We start from the raw sequence: 18206 nt of genomic DNA, 5'->3' as shown, positions 1-18206 counted from the left end.
TGAGGCAGTGTTAATAAAAAAGGAAACAAAGTTCTGTGGGCTGGAGGGAACAGCAGGAGGTAAAAAGACAACCTCCAGGTTCTTTGAGACCAGTAACATTCCAGAAACATCAAGAAAATAAAAGGAAGACCAGACAATAAAGGAGATGAGGAGTTTTGCACCTAAATGAAAAAAGGAAGTGACAGGAATGACACAGAGTGGAGGATGAACCAGAGGCAAATGTAATTTAAGGAGAGAAGGAAAGGACAGAGAATACCAAAAGGAATGAAAAGCATCAGAAAGCACACAGAGAAGCAAGCACCAATAAAGCAATGAAAAATAACAAGAGAAAGGAAACAGTACCATCCTGATTGTTATCTGAAGCCGTTACATATACTCTCTCTGACATACATAGTTTTTTTAACAAATTACATGGTGATTTAAAATACTAGTTGATAAGGATGATTTGCTATGACATACTTATACTAGGAAAAGATTTAATCCACTGAAGCTTATATTGCATGCCAAGTCCATAGAAGCGGTATTGATCAAGGCATTTTATACTTGTACAGTCTGTAACTATCTTAGAAGTTCATGCCAACATATGCTAATAAATCTTTCGTAATGTAGAACTGGACTAATCTGAGCCCTATTCTCCCGGGAATTTTAATCATATTTACGGATCATTTGCCAGAATAGCATACTGATTGCTTAATTCTTCTCAAGATATAGTACACAAGAGAGTAAATAACATCACTGGTTAAGTCTTCTTCTGCATCCTTGGACGTACAGATGTCTGGGTTCTAGGGGAGGGTGTCTTTGGGGGTTTTTTTAAGGAGCTTGTTTTGTTATTTTAAGCCTACTTATTCTTTTCCAAGCCCAGCATCACAGCTAGTATGTCTGATACTTAACTTTACCAATGATTGTTTTAAAGTAGATTTGTGAAGGCAAAGGACTGTAAGCAGAACAAGGACAGATAATGTATTTCAAACCATACCTATGCCAGGAAGTTACACAGAGCTTTTGGCCCCCAAATAAGGGTGCAATCAGGTCTCCTATATATGGGAATCACAGATTTCAGCTAACACATTAAAGCTTTAGGAGTTGATCTGCCTGAGAAGAAAAAAAAAATTAATTGAAATTCACTCCTTCCCTGTAACTCTGTTATGCTATTAAAGTCACAAATAAGCACACTTAAAAAAACAAAGGGACACCAACACTTAGAAAAGGATTAAGTTACATGTAATAATTTTATTTTGTTTGAAACATTTATGCTCTAGTATAATTTCATCTCCTGACGTAAACATGACAGAATTCAAAACTCAAGGAAGCAGGTTTTAATCCATCAGGATTACAAATCCATGCCCAAATTGTGCAGTTCTCAGTAGGCTTGATCATGACAAAGATGTTACTCCCCAAAAGTATGTGAAATCCCACACTAACCTGCACCTTCCACAACTCCTATGCAGTCAATGGGAACCCAGCAGGATGGGAGCTATATAAGATTCCAGATAATTTTTATTTTAAACTATAGCATTGCCACAGACTGCAACAGAACACTTTAAAACGTGCATATCATAAGAGCTTTCTTCTGCTTAGAAACAGAAAGAGCATACTTTAAACTGGGACAGAGCACAGAAAAAGTCAACAAGCAACTAGAAGTAATAATAGGAAGTCAGAACAACAGAACTGAAATCTCCCTTGAACCTTTGTCTATCCTTCAAACAAAAAAGACCCAAATCTTTTATAAGACCATGGAAGACAGAAACTGCATGTCCCCATACAGCTTACATTTAAAACAAAGAATTTTTAATAGAGGGGAAAAAAGAAGAGAGAGACAGAAAAAAGCAAATGCCCCCACTTCTCCCTTTAGCAGTAGATACGACTTGCACAGGGCAGTCAGGAAGCCTCACAATCACTGGAGCAGCCAGTTTAGCTTAACTAGCACTCTGTCTATGCCTGCTTATTATTCACCTACTAAAAAAATAATGAGGAGGGGAGGGAAGTAGCAAGTGACATTTAATTAGTAAGTAAAAGATAAGAAATGTCTCCTTTTCAATAGCATAAAGATCAAGTCAATAAATCCCGTGCATAGTTCCATTAATACTAATGGATATACTAATATTATTCCCTTGAAAATGTTATTCATTATTCTCATTCTTGTTCATTTTTCAACACCCTGAATCACAAAAGCAATGCTCATGCCAAAGAATGATAAAAGATTAGCAAAGGTGTGATGACCTTTTTAATCTGTCCGTGAAGAAATGGAAACTCTATGTGACATTATTATCTTGTATTTGTCTGTCCTGTGTTTTAAACACTTTCTGAATGTTCCTGCTCCCTCAGTTTTCTTGTTACTGTTACACTGCACTACATTTCTCTGGAGATCCAGCCAGCCTAGAAGTGAAGAGGTATTAAATTTGCATACCCTTCCAACAGAATTACTCTCAAGATATTTTAGTCGACATAACCCAGTTTATAATCCCAAATTCTACAGGTGAGACGCTGAGTGTGGTGTGTAACATCCTTGCTTGAAATTTCTTCTAGTGACTTTGAACTGGATTACCTGAACTCACCTCTAGTACCTTTGAACTGGAAACCCACACATATGATGTCAACTTCTAAAAAGATTTCCAAACAGTGTTTGTAAACAATCAATTTATAAGCCTGTTGCTGGTAACGGCCAGATTTAGAGAAACAACTACTTAGAAAGAATAAAATTACAGGGCACACGAGTAAGTGTGATATACTTGAAAACAATTGATCCTGTGGAATCATGCCTCACAAACCTACTGTAATTCCTTGAAGGAGTAAAGAAGCCTGTGAATAAAGGAAATTGGTTAATAAAGTCTACTTTGACTGTCAAAAAGTTTTGAGCATACATCTTCACCAAAAGCAACCGAAAGAACCTAAGCAGCAATGTGATTAGAAGAAGGGTCTTTGCTGGGCTAAGAAATGATAAAATGTAGAAAACAGAAACTAAAGGGAAACTGTAATTTCTTTTGGCAGAGGGAAGTCACCAGTGCAGAAGTCACCACTGGAATTCTGGTGAGATCTGCACTGGTACAAATGTATAGATGATATTGGATGTGCAACAAGGTGACAAAGTTTGCTAACGACAGATAATTTCCTAATCAGATTCATAAAGATAAAGCTTGAATATGAAGAGCTGCAGAAGGCCCTTAGCATACTAAGTGTGTTAAGGATCACAGAATTGTAGGAGTTGGAAGGGACCTTTGGAGATTATCTAGTCTAACCCCGCTGCCAAAGCAAGTTCACCTCGAGCAGGCTGGACAGGAACACACCCAGGCAGGTTTTAAATATCCCCAGAGAAGGAGACTCCACAACCTCTCCAGGCAGCCTGTTCCAGTGCTCTGTTATCCTTAAAGTAAAGAAGTTTTTCCTCATGTTGAGATGGAATTTCCTGTGTTCCAATTTGTGCCCATTTCCCCTTGTCCCATCATCAGGCACCACTGAGAAGAGTGTCCTCTTGATACCCGCCATTTAGATATTTAATAAGCATTGATAAAACCCCCTCTCAGCCTTCGCTAGGCTAAACAGATCCGGGTTGCTCAGCCTTTCCTCATAAGAGACGTGCTCCACCAGTCCCTTGATCGTCTCTGTAGCCCTCTGCTGGACTCCGTCCAGTGGAGAGAGTCCTTCTTGAACTGGGGAGCCCAGAACTGGGTACAGTTCTCCAGATGTGGCCTCACTAGGACCGAGTAGAGGGGATGGATAACCTCCCTCAACCTGCTGGCCACAGTCTTTTTAATGCACCCCAAGAGACCACTGGCCTTCTTGGCCACAAGAGCACATTGCTGCCTCGTGGTCAACTTGTTGATGATAATGTTGGATGGAATTCAGTGGGAGAGTTGCAAACTGATGTACAAGAGGGAAAAACAATCCTAGTTTCATATATATAGTGAAACTTTCCGAACACCACCACTTAGCAGTGGGGTCTTAAGAGTTTTGGTTAAAATTTCCATGAAAATATTGTATCAAAGTTCCATAGCTGTGAGGGAAAAAGCAAAGAAAACACTACTAATTAGAAAACACAAAGGGACCAAAACAAGGATATCCTTATGCCCGCTGTATAGATCTTAAGTTTACCTGCAGCTTGAATATCAAGTGTAATTGGTTCCTACTTGACAAAAAGGATATAGCTGAAGTGGAAAAGATTCAGAGGTAGAGAAGAATATCCACTGTAGAAGTCTATAAAAACATGACGGGTATTCAGAGGCTAAATATGGAAATTACTGTTCACTGTTTTCCCAACATAGTACTGAGGACGATAGTATTAAATGGCTGCAGCCAGGTTCAAAACAAAAAGACATAGTTCTTCACACAGCATATTGGCAAGCTACGGAACTCCAGTGGATACTGAAAGTTTACTTGAGTTCAAGAAATGTGTGGACGTGTTCAGGCAAGAGAAATCTATCCAAGGTACCAAATCCAAAAGCACAGTTTCTGGAACAGAAAGTCCTCGAGCCATGAACTGTGAGGTTCTCAGACAGTACCCAGGAGATGTATCATAGAATGTGTTGGGTTGGAAGGGACCTTTAAAGGCCATCTAGTCCAACCCCCCTGCAGTAAGCAGGGACATCTTCAACTAGATCAGGTTGCTCAGAGCCTCATCAAGCCTGACCTTGAATGTCTCCAGGGATGGGGCCTCCACCACCTCTCTGGGCAACCTGGGCCAGTGTCTCACCACCCTCATTGTAAAGAGCTTCTTCCTAAGGTCTAATCTATCATTGTGCACCTGCCCCACTATCACACATTTCCATAGGTTTTTGACCTGTATCAGAGAGACAAGATACTGAGCTAGTACCTTTAGTTTCACCCAGCACAACCATTTTTATATTCCTATGTTCCAGGGAAAGACATGGCAACTGAGGTATCTGAAGGAGATCTGCAGTCCCGTACTGAGACTGATCAAAAGGTCCTCTGACAAGAGGCTAGGAAGTTATACACTTAAGTTCAAACGGAGCAGAACTGCACTAGAAACCTGATGAAGCAAAGAAAACCCTGCCTTCCTTAACACAATCTCCCAAAGTGAGGGTTACTAAGCATGGGGTGCTTCTCGTCTTGGAATGTTTTCTGAGAAGAGCAGTGTTGTTCCATAATTGTCTGCTATGTCAGCATACATCACTATATCTATCCCAAATTGGTAAACTGTAAACCAAGAGAGGAAGATATATGGTGATGAACCTGCTGGGAGGGCAGGAGCATCCACTATGGGAACAGCATCAGCTGCAGGGCTTAACCAATTTACTTCATAGGATCCCTGCTGCCCATCTCTGTATAGAAGCAGGTGCCAAAAGTGTCCAAAGTCAAAGAGCCCAAATCTTGTTTGCTATGACTGAATAAACAGCATACGGGATGCTTCAGTTCACTCAACGAAATTTTACGCTGTGCATAGTGGAAGATAAAGGTGCTATTCTTTACATTCCTATATTAAATTAGAGATCTACAGGTGTGTATAGTGTAGCCAAGCAAAGACAGAAAATTAAAAGGAAATTAAAGTAGAAATTGATAATGACATTTTTATGGACATAAAAAGAGGCCCGTGACAGAAATAAAGTCTAAGCGATTACCAGGAAAATTTGTTTATAGCTGACGAAACAGACATCGCTAAAATTGTAAATTTAATCCCTGTCTCAGCAATTGCAAAGGATACTAAAAAGGAAACAATTTAACACTTCATATCTGTTGAAGCAGGCAAGAAAAGGACCTAGAGCACATCTCAGATCTGTGCTGAGGTTGCTGCTACTGTAGATGTTCACGACGCAAGGCAGTGCTAGTAACTACTTTTGACAGCACAGATTACATCTCTCACTGACATCTACAGCAAATACGCATCTTTGCATTAGAAGTTAGACGGCTGAGAAATTTCAGCACATCCGCACCCTACAAAATAAGAAAACACTCAGGAAAGAGGAGGAGGACAGCAGAAGGCAGACTGGGCAATAACTAAGCCCAGTGAGTCACTGCAAGACGCTCACTAGCGGTAATGAGGAATTCACTCATGACTACGCACAGAAGGATTGGTGACAGTACACTAAGATCTAGCAGAGGGGACAAGTCTGGTGAAGGCAACAAGGCGATCAAGTTCCTGGAGAAAGAGGTCATCACATCCTTCTGGAACAAAAGAAGAATGCCAAGACAGCTTTTCATTTTCCAATGTTTCATATTTCATATGTTAGGTAAACTTTACTGGCAATATCCAGGCACCTCCATTAAATCCTGTGCCCTGGTGATGTAAGAAGTCGTATTTTTGACATGTATTAGCACAACTACCACAACTGATACTCTAAAGATAAGATCCAGTCACAGTTACCAGACACTGACCTTCATCCTTAGCAGCACGCACAGAACTAGGCCTACACTTGCCATGTGGAATCTAAGCACTTAGGAATAATTGTCATCAGAATATACCATGCCATAAGAAATCACTATATTGCTGTCATTGTTACAAAACTATAATTTTTTATTTTCCACATGTATTAGACTTTTCTAATGATTATTCAGTGTGCTCCATTAAAAATGTTATGTGGCAGTCAATGTTGAGGTAACACCAGCCAACCTCCACTTTCTTATATACTAAGAGTTACCTAAATTTAAAGTTGTGATATGCACAACTGCTGTTTAAGACATACATACACGCATGAAGTCTAAAATTTTATATTCACCAAAATTTATTCCTGGAACAGGACTAGAAAAGTTAGACGAAAAATTGGGAGAAGAGAAGGGGAAAAAGGAGTCTGATTTTATCCCCCCCCCCCAGTTTTAAAGTATTGCAGATAACCTTAGCAGGAAAGTAGAAAATAAACACTTCAATAACTTTAAAAATTGAACTAAAGAGTGGTATAGGCTCGTACAACTGACCTGCATGGATAACTTTCAGATAGAAACCCCCTAAAGCACAGTTAACTCCCTCACCCAATTAGCTTGGCATCAGGTCTCCACCATACAAATTCCTATCTCCAAACAGACTCCACACCTGAAAGGAATTGCTCAATTGCAGCTCCCGTCACTAACGCAAGGACAAAGTATTTCTCTGCTGTTCCACTTGAAGGATTCAGGCATAAAAGTGACACTGCTTTTCCTGGAAAATTTTAATCGCAGGATTGAGATATAAAACTGATATTGCTTTTGTCAGAATAGTTTTAATTGCATTAAATGTGGATGCAAACCACATGGGTATGATTTCTTGCACGTATTCTAATGACTTTTTGTGCCTGCATAAAATCTTTAATAAAAAGAATTTAAACAAGTGAACTCCTTATGTTATCAGGAGAGAAACGGATGAATCTTGAATCACTGAAGACTCCCATATACATTTTTGTTTTATTTAAGCAGCCTAGGGGGAAAGGGGGAAGCTATTATAAAAATGAGCCAATTTTTACAATACCTCAACAATCTCTCATGACATTTAATGCCTGTTTTACATTTTTATTCAATGCACCAAACTTGAGTATTTTCTATCAGCTGATGTTTGCTGCATCAGTTGAGAACATTTGAGAGCTCTGTGCAAGCTCTGAGTTTCCACCAGAAATTAACAAATCCTTTTTGGCAAGTTGACTAAAAACACAACTTCTGAATCCCTGGAGTTCATGTTCCACATAGTTTACTTTTTTTATTATTATTATTATTAGTGATACTATACTAGATGATATCTTTTTATTCAGTTATTTTAAAATTTGCTTGGCTCAAAATATTGAAGCTTAACCTTTCCTTTTAGGAGTTATTTGCTTATATCAATGGCATTGGGGGACATAGATTCCATATAAGACATCCCAAAACAGGAGGTTTCATTAGTAAAAGAACTGCTATGACTTAAGCAAAGCTATTTTCAAAGCTCTTCTTCTCCATAAGATTACCAAACATTACTATTTATAATTTTCAGTGCATTCAGTCCTCATTTTTCAAGGATTCCTGTCCAAAGTTTCCCAGATTTGTTTGACGAGTTAATAGAGAATCTGAACATCCTTCCAGATAATGTGATTCTGCGCTTCTACTCAGAGACATAACTAGAGCGCTCTGTCCAGTTCTGGGCACCCTTCTTACAGGAGAGACATGGACATACTGGAGTAAGTCCAGTAAAGGGCCACAAAGGTCACAGAAGGAGAGGCTGAGAGTGCTGGGACTGTTTCAGCCGAAGAGAAGGCACAGAGGGGTCTCACCAGAGCATACAAATACCTGATTGGGGGCAAGTAGCGAAGGCTTAGCTAGACTCTCCTCAGTGGTGCCCAGCAACAGGGGAGGAGGAAATGGGCACAAATTAAAATGTGAGAAATACCACTTAAACATAAGAAAAAACTTGATCCCCTTAATAAAATGGGAATAGCAGTATTTCCCCACCCCATCAGTCACATCTTTTAATCACTTACTGGTATTTACATTTTTTAAATGATTAAATCAGCTTTTACTTATACTTAGCTTCTGCTGAAAGACCCTGAACACAGTAGTGTAACAGCACTCATGTTGATGTGTTTTTATTAATAACTTTTATTGAAAAGTTAAGTAAGGCAAAATAAATATAGTCTTGCAAGTAAACAAGAAACAATATGAACAAGTCATATTATTTATGAGGCTCATTATGAGAGAGAGAGGAGGAAAGGAGAGAGAATGAACCATAGTTAAGATTGCTTCTTTTCTCCACAATGCCATTCTAAGTTATGCATTTACTGCATTAATACGATCACCTTCCTTACTACTCCCTCCTAGGTGGTCCCACTTCTGCAGGAATTGGTTGGGACTAACTATGACTATTTCAAATGTTTTCAACAAACAGATTACTGTGGCATTATTGTTGTGATTTATTCACATTTTCATATTGCATCCCTGCAATAATCCTTCAAATAGTTTTTATTCAGAATGACCATGTGGCGATATTCTTGGAACACTAAATGGAACAGAGCATTTTTGGAACACTAGTCATTTAGCTATACATTCTGTGACCCTGCAGTTAGCTATTACATATTTATGCTATATTACTTTATGTTTTAGACCTTTCTGACATGTTTATACTAAACCTTCCCTGGTTCAGGTCATTAGGCCCAATGACTAGGTATATGAATTAAAGTACTAAACAAGGAGAATCTGACCAGAGAACAGGACCATCTCTTGGGAAAGGAGGCCAATGTAGGACAAAAGGACTTGAATTCCTTCAACTCACTCAAAGTAGTTTTTGCTTCTAGCGTTGTATTGCTATTCATGAATATTTGGTCACAATCTCCTATTTGTTCCAGTGTTGCCATTTCCTTAAAAACTGGCACTATAACACATGAAAAAAGTTAGCAGTGTGGAATTAGAATGGCAATCAGTAATAAGTAAAAGCACAACACAACCGAGTATGTGCATGAGCGTGAGCATTCATGTTTAGAATTAGTAAATGACAAAAATATTGGGCTTCTTGCCCAAGGTGCTACTTAATGCTGTTCCTAAAATATCCATACAGAGCTTTGTTTCTTTATAAGATCTGTATCATCACGTTCTGCAAATAGGAATGTTTAAAGACAGGGAAACATATACTCATGGATGTGTATTCATTATGCACAGTCAAGGGGAAAGAATTCTTTAGTGAGAGAGATCCCTCTTTACACAGCATTCTTCAAAAACTGACAGTTGCAATCAACTTGTTTTGAAGAGGGATGGTATAGTTTTAAAGAAGGCATAAAAAACCTTCTTGTTAAGTTGATACTACACACTGCAATTACTCCAAGTTTGTGCAATATGTCCAAATATCAGCAAGTGTATTTTAAACCTTTCTTTTTTGGGTGGCAGGGAGTGGGGAGGTGTGAAACAAGCAAAATAGTTTGTAGTTTTAAATTTTCAGATCACTTCAGTCCCTGCTCTCATATGTGTATCTCTACCTTGCTGCAACTCCTTCACTTACAAAAGAACTTCACCTCCTTAATATATTCCTTTGGGGTATTATTCTCTAGTGCCTCCAAATGAAAAAGGACCTATAATGGGACTATGTCCTTTGAGTGAAAAAACATATTCAGCCTCACTTGCAATAGTCAGTAATACTATTGTTTCAAAATGGAATGACCCAAACATACACTTCCTCAAGCAAGCATTCTTCACCAATTTATTTTCCTCTGTAGATATAGTTTCTATCCTAAATAGGCTACAACTGATGTCTATTGTACTATTTGTAGGTTATCATCAATGTTACATTTCAAAAACATCCACAGAATGCAGTTTGCAGAATTAATACAAATGATGAAACAGGAGTGCAGGATAAGCACATGGCATACTGCTACAGCTTCCAGTTACACAAAATTCCATGGAGATCTAATTATTTTAAATGAGCAAAGGAAAGTTCAGGAACAGCTTCAAAATACAGGTAGGTCAAGATTTTAAATTATACTTGAATAAGGAAAACAAAGAAGCTGGGGAGAGTGTTGGTCCTATTAAAAAGTCCATGAATACCCTGCAAAGCACCAAAATACCATGAAACCAATACTTTCAGGAATTTCATTCCAATGCCAAGAAACGGAATGTACTCATTGTGACTAATACATCAAAATACTGAAAATAAATTCTAACAGATTAAAAAGATCTTGTAGCAAGTGAAAGGTATAGTTAAATCATTCCAAACCTAATCAAGCTTAAAAGCAGGGCAGTCTTTCCCCATTATTAATAAGAATGTAAGCTGGATAAGTAGACAGGGAAACTATAAATTATGGCCAGTAAAAGTAATACAACATTTTTTACAAATATGTTTTTAATTAAAAATGAAGAGACAGTCATTTTTACTGAAGCAATTTGTTGCACATTCTTAAATTTGGTCTTCTGTGGTCTCTCACACACATACATTTCCAACAAAATGTTATTAAATGGGAGTGAAACCAGAATACAGTTCTAAATGCAAAATCAATTCCATGTTTTACATGTTTACATTTCTAGGTAGAAATATGAAAATATTTTTAAATCTCGATCACTTAATCCTGTGTGTGGGGTCAGGAAATACCGCTCACCCCTGCCAATCTGCAGTCCAATTATATGTGAAAATTGTTGTTTCACAAGGGTAAAGCAAGAGACAGAAAAATTGCACACTACTTTCAGGCTTCAGCTGAGCTTTTAAAACACATGGCCAAACACGTTGCCATGGTAATCTTCTGCAAATACATCTATAATTTCTTAAGATGGAGCTGAATATCGTCTTTTAAAATAAACTTCTCTCACAATTTCAAATATAATTGCTCTATGCTGTATTCACGGGAAACAATGGCTATTATCTAGCATTTATATCACCTAAAGTGATAACAGTATCTCCCATTCCATTTTGTGCTCTATACATTAAATTAGGCCACTATCTTCCTATGTGAAATACCCATATACTTTTTTTTCTTTTATGTACTCTGAGTTTCCTATCCATCACCACAATACATTAGCAGATACAAAAGCATCAGCCTTGCAATGAAGTTGGCAACAGTTGAAAACAAAAAGGATGAGACATACTTCAGTAAAATGAATCTGGTTTTAAACAACATTCTAAATACTTAAGTTATTAATCTTCTCTTTTACAACCCATTAGTATTAATATGTGTCACTGAGCGTGATAATTAAAAAGGGGAGAGTTATCTTGCCAAACTTTTACTGTTATGTTCAGTAAGCTATTTTTAAAACTGATTTGAAATGAAGCAAAAAAAAAAAAATTTACTACTGCAAAATGAAGCAAGAGCTGTGCCTGCAGAATAGCTCAGTCCTGTTACACAATGTGATACGTTGTTTAAAATGACCTGCCACTGTAGGTAAACAGTTGCCTTATAATGCATTTCATAGGACAAGCACACATATTCACACAATAGCTTTGTGTGCCATGTAAAGATAAAGCAAAATAAAAATGCAATACAATCTTGTCATTTTCCTTTACAGCAAAAGTATAACCTTTGACCATGAATTAGTTAAAAGAAACCATATTCACAATAAAAGCAGGTTGAAAATATGCAATAACCTTACATTGCTCAAATAGCAATGAACAACACATTAGATTTCCAAGACAGACATTGTTCTGCTTATGTAAACAGTCTACCCTATAAATCCTGTAGCAAATCCAACATGAAGCAATTACACAGACAAAGAGATTGTAAATGACCTAAAACTGTAAAACAAACCCTTGTGGTGTTAGAAATATTAGTATAAACTATGAGGTCGTACCTGATGACTTAGAGACTGTAACGTCTCACCGGTTCCGAGCTGCATGACCTTCCTATTTCCAGAGACCCCCAAAAATTGCATTTCCTGTCTTACAAAAGTGCATCACAGACCCATCTATCTCTCAAAATCTTCTGGGCTAGTGAAGAAAGCATTAACAGCCATTCTGTCCATCAGTAAGTGCTGGAGTCATTACCCTCAAGATATCAGATCTTAAATATAGTTTCCTCCGTGCGATTACAGACATCCAGTAGTCAAGGAGGCTGACACAGCTAGATCACTGATGCTGCTAATGCCATCTGAAAACAGTAAGCTTACTGCTTAAAGCAATCCTGCATCATCCAAACAGAACAAGCCACATCCTTCAACTCCTCACTTGCGTTTTTTATAAAACCTAGCGCTGCCATTATAGATTTTGTTTTCATCTGTGGTCAGCTAAAGGAGAAACTGGATATTATGCAACCAGCTTTGCATTAACAAAAGAAAAACGGCAGATGAAGTGACTTATCGAGGTTATCAAATTTTGCTTGCATGACCACTCCTCAACAAGCACTATCACCATTCAGAAGAAGCGTCACAATCTGATCCAAAGGAAAATTACCAGAAAGAAATTACAAACAATTCATAGGCAGCAAGGCATTTAAATACCCCTGTGGTACTGAAACAGCTATTTTATGCAACCTTATGAATCCCAGTCCCTATTAAATTAAAAATGTTGCTTGCCTAAGTATTTTTAGTGTTTATTTTCAATAAATTGCATGATCACTGCATTGTTTCCATTACTCCCTGCTAGCAGCCAGAAAACAGCATGCCTTGAAAATGTGCCAGTATTATGACAGCAAAAATGTGTTTTGATATCAAACAAAACAATCGTGCATGGTTTTTTTCTGATAGGAGAGACCTTTCAAGCTAACACATGTACAGTATCCTCCTTAGTAATTTTTAAATTATTACGACTACAAAGTAATAGCCGGACTTATTAAAACACATACTTGATGCAAGTGAAATTGATTATTATAAATCATTATTTATATTTACTGTTGCTATCATTACGGCAACAAACGTAGGCAAATGAAAAAATCACTTCACAGAATTAAGACAAAACAGTGCCACCAACAAACTGGAAAAAGTTATCATCTAATAATTCCTCTGAATTCTAGACCCACAGAAAAATTACTCGTGTCCACACAGTGAGAAAGTCCTATTTAGGCACTCAGTCCATATCCTTAAACACACAGGAACACCCTCTCAACACATATTGAAAATACATTGCTACCAGTAGAATTTTACACACAAATACAACTTGAAGGAAAAAATCTTCCCTAATTTCACTACAGCTTGCATGTTATTCAAATTAATTTGGATGTCCTTCTTTACTTTGAAATATAAGCAGAAGCTGAAACTAGAAGTAAATGGTTCTAAATTAATTCACCCAGATCCTATTCTGTTAGTTTAACATTATTATTATACAGTTGTAGTAATTGCTGTTTTGAGTAATCAAGTTTGGCTTATAGTCATTCACATTATGGCACTGATAATAGCAAACTGGTCTCATCCATGAATACCACATATTTCCCTTTAGAGAGGGAAACTGCCTGCTACCAGTTTTTAACTGATTGACTTTATACAGTGTGTAACTGCCTCAAGGTAAGGACGCTTTATCTACTCACAGTTAGCCAGCCATTTGTACAGGGTCTCAGGTGAGGTGTTCAGTAGCCTGGCAGAGGCTATAGTCAGTGAAGCCCTAGGAGGCTTTGAAGTGCAGTAGGGAACCAGATCAGGCCAGACCTGACGCTGCTTTTTAATATTCTCAAGAGATTTAATCTTAAGGCCCAACAACCTGACACCGTCTTTTTCCTGCTGATGACAGTGGCAGTCAGGGTGCCACTTTGAACATTGTGAATGTTCTTGAAAGCCACCACTTTTAAAGTTTTTCCAGAATAACTCATGAATTCACTTTCAATCAAGAAAATACTACTAAATCTATGCACACAGAATATAACTGCATACACACAAGGAGACAAAAGGCCCTTCAAAAAACAGACAAGAGTGATTCAGCAATAAAAAGAAGAAAATAGCTTTCCTCACATCAGTATGAAATGGGAATATCTCCCAAGGGGATATTTTTATTTCCAAAGGTAATTTAAAAAGTGATAATAATACACTATTACTAAATATTAAGTTATTTACTCCTATGCAGACACTCAGTTCTGCAATACTATGTTCTGATCAGTAGCTACGTACAGCTACATAAGGGAGCACAACCTTGCATCTGGGAGCTGCTGGGAACTACTTCCAAATTCCCACAAGCCACCTAGTGAGAATATAGAGGCCAGCAACATGATAAGTGACCAAATAAGAAGTGTATGTTGCCAAGCCAACTTTTATAAATATTATGTAGGCTCTCTCTGTACAAATCTTGTCTTACATGATGATCTCCACTCAAAAAGTGAAAAACGCAGAGCTAGGAGCTATAACCACAGATGACAGAAATATCAATTAAGAGTTTCTGCTCACAAAGGGTACATAATCTCTCCTCCAGCTGGACATCTGAAGAATTCAGGAGCTAGCAAAAGACAAGATAGAAGACTATTTTCCTGAGTTAGATTAAGATCTCAATAGAAATTATAAATGCATTCAGAAATATGCATGAAGAAATACTGTGTATTACCCCAGCTACTGGAATCTTTTCCCAGAAGTTATTCCATGTTTTCCCTCATGACAATACAATTACTATTTTGCAAAAGTGAAAACTTTAAAATTTCATTAGCAATGTTAAAACAGAAAGAGGGTATGCATACAGTTCCACTTTATAGATATTTATTCTCAGAAATGTTAAAGCAAAAATCTGGTAAGTCATTCCCTTTAGAATATCAACAGGTTTCACTTTATACCATACAGAAGCGTTACCCACAAATATAGTTTGCTTTTATTTAATTTTCCTTCAGAGGAAAAAAAGAAAGAACAATAACCAAAAAAAAGCAAACTCGGATTTCCTGTGGATTATGCAAGGTGAAATAATGGTCACTTTCAATCTATCACAACCAGCTTCATATCAAAAAGACCTGACCTAAGCAGTTAATAAGCAAACACCACCAGCTCTGTCACTCAACTTTTTAAATTAAATTCAAGACATGTTTGCTAGTACTAACGATCATGATAGAGAATATTTGAGATCAGCGAAAGGTATTGCAGATTGTGAAAGTAAGGTGAGATAATGTAGCATTGTACCAAAATAGCTGGAAGAACAATACTAACCATATTCCTCAGCAACACTGAGGGATGAATTTTACTATATATTTTTATTAACGACGAGAACATAAGTAGTATGAATGATACCAAAAGGCACAGTTTGGCTTTGTTCAACAAAATTCTGGTATCAGGAAGCACTGCTAATATATGAGGAATGGAACATCACCAGGAAGACTTGGATTATCTTTAGGACCACAAGAATAAAATTGGGGTAAAATTCAATAATGTAAAATGCAAAGATGTGAATTTATGGATTATTAAATTTCTGCCAAGAATTGAGAGCTCAGCAGTTGAAAATTACAGTGGATAAAACTGTGGGGACAAAGCTGATCACAGTAATTATGAGCTACCAACATGATTCCCTATGGGAATGAAATTTTAAAATTACCAGGGACGATATTTCTAGTACATAGACATCAACATTAATGCAACAACATGAAGCTCTATTAAAATCTTATTGTTCTTGATTCTGATCATCTGTGCCTAAAAAAGGAATTCAAACTACAAAATATAAAGGCTTCTACAATCATCAGGAAATTTTGAGAAGAAACTGAAAACATTTGCTTTGTTTAGCTTAACAAACAAAAGACAAAGGGGAGATCTGTGTAGGTGTCACGATAGAATTGCCAAGGAAAAAGAAAAAATATTCAAGTAAAAGAACAATTTTGGAACAAGCACAGATCCATACAAAGTTGTAATTAATGTCTGGGGATTTTTACCTGTCAGAGCTTAAAGGTCTACAAGAGCAAGAAATCAAAGACCAAGAGTGTGCCTTTCACTCCTCCATTTCTACAAGTGATGATCATGAAATCGCAGACAAGTGAAGAAAAAGCAGAAACAGAAGGTACAGCAGAATTGGTACCAAGAGCAGGACCTAAGGAAAATCAGGAGATTGCCCTGGGGCTCAACAATTGGAAATAACTTTAGAAACCTGAATCAAAAAACAGTAAACACAAAAATGACTCAGTAACAGTTGGTTTCTCCTGTACTGAAGACACTGAGCCTTTATCTCAATGTAGAGTGGTATTAACAATATAAATAGCTCAGCAATTTCTCTTAATCAAAATAATTCATCAGTTCTTAAGTTTCAGCTGATTGCTCAGATCAACACAGATTAAAAAATATCTTTGTACTTGAGTGGAATAAGCTCAAAAGTAATTAATGATAGCCCATTCCCCTTTAATCCTGAAAGGATTGTTTCTATTACCTTTTTCTAGTCTACATATATATCTCTAAATTAGTTCTCCCATAAAATTATTGGGGTTTTTTTTGGTTATAAAGTGTAAGTATCCTTCTCTAGGCAAAAAGGAAAACCATTTAGAAAATATAAGTTGAAATTCTTAACTCAGTGAAAACTTGTTATATTCTATGGACATACTTACTTCGTTCTCTCAAATGAGATACTGTTCAAACACTCTCCTTTTGTGATTATTTCAACAGGGGTTACGTAAGGCTAATCAGTACATCTGTGGATAACCACGACTGTGGTTAAAGGAAACGCTAAACATTTATAAACAAAATAGGAAAAAAGCACAGGCAGACCTGAACCATGGCCGGAACCACGGCCACACAGTCAAAATTTGCAAATGAACTGCTTGGTTCCAATTCTGCCTAATCCTTAATGTAGCTGTATCAAAGCCTGCCTTTCCAAACACCCCACTGTACGTGTTGCTGTATCCTACCACTAAAACTCAAGCTTCGATCTCAGGCTGGTCCCTGACGATCCAGATCAGTGCACTACATGTTGCTGATAAATTAGAATAAATGTATAATAAACAGGTTTAAAACGATTAAAAGAAAGGAAGATTCCTATCCAGTATTTTATCTTCAAAAACAACTTTAAAACGTCTGTCATCCCATTTCCCACAAGATAACATAGCAGAAAGCAGACTGCTGAGGAGCAATCCAATACTTAGAGTGTATATGAGAGATGATTGTTTATATTTGTTCTTCAAAAAATACAGATAACAAAGAGTACAAAATCACCTCAAAGTCTGCAATCGTACATTCATTTTCTTAGCAAAATTATATTTCCATAAATCATGTATTCCAGAAAATTATTTGTAAAATCAGATTGAAATGGTACATTTTAAATGTGTGTGTAGAAGGTGAATAGGTTATATTTAAAATGACCATGCCTTGCTTTTCTGAATTTAAAGAAAGCAAAGCTTTCCAGCTTTTTAAGCATCTCAACGGTACTGTAACTTGTGCCGTGGCCTTGGAAAACCTCTCTCCTTTTATTAACTGACTAAGGACATGGCTGACTAATGGCTTAACTTGCAAGCACTGGGGATGCTAGAATTGATTACAGGAAAACATTTTCTCCTCCTCAAAAAGGTGATGATGGAATTTCGACTCCATACTGTACAGCAGAATAGAAATTTATTTGCATGATAAACAAAGAATTACCAATTCAATCAAAAATGCTGGAGCCTGCTAGCAAATCAAGTGCTACCGGCCTTTCCACAGATGGAACAGCAGGACAGGCAATGCTGCCCTGGGTATCCCCCAAATACTACACAATACTGAAGTTGCAGCCTAGTTATATTTCACGCCTCATACCTTCCTTTCTTTTGATCCTTTTCATCTCTCCCTTGTCCCTGAAGAGACAGAAAAACTCCTTTTTCTTAAGAAAAATTTGTCAGTTCACTAATCCTAGCTTCTTATCCACCTCAGAATAGAACTGACTTTTCTAAATATTTTGCATTAAAAAGTTCTCTTTCAAAGAAGAGAAATGTTAAATTTTGACATATAATTACCATTATCCTCTCTGCTAGCAGAAAATTATGGCAAAATGCCAACTTGCT

The 18206-nt window shown here is 37.2% G+C and overlaps 1 protein-coding gene across 2 annotated transcripts in view; it reads right to left on the bottom strand.

The window, feature by feature from the left end:
• Positions 1 to 12231, bottom strand: part of SLC4A10 (solute carrier family 4 member 10) — a 126969-nt gene extending 114738 nt beyond the window's left edge. For both annotated transcript variants that reach the window (XM_054208598.1, XM_054208597.1), the window contains exon 1: positions 12151 to 12231. In XM_054208598.1, coding sequence (XP_054064573.1) covers positions 12151 to 12231 — 81 coding nt within the window. The remainder of the gene's footprint in view (positions 1 to 12150) is intronic.
• Between the last annotated feature and the right edge of the window lie 5975 nt (positions 12232 to 18206).

Source organism: Rissa tridactyla, chromosome 7 (assembly GCF_028500815.1).
Source record: "Rissa tridactyla isolate bRisTri1 chromosome 7, bRisTri1.patW.cur.20221130, whole genome shotgun sequence".
NCBI lineage: Eukaryota > Metazoa > Chordata > Aves > Charadriiformes > Laridae > Rissa > Rissa tridactyla.
The sequence above is the reverse complement of the archived record's forward strand: the minus strand, read 5'-3'. Positions and strand labels throughout refer to the sequence as shown.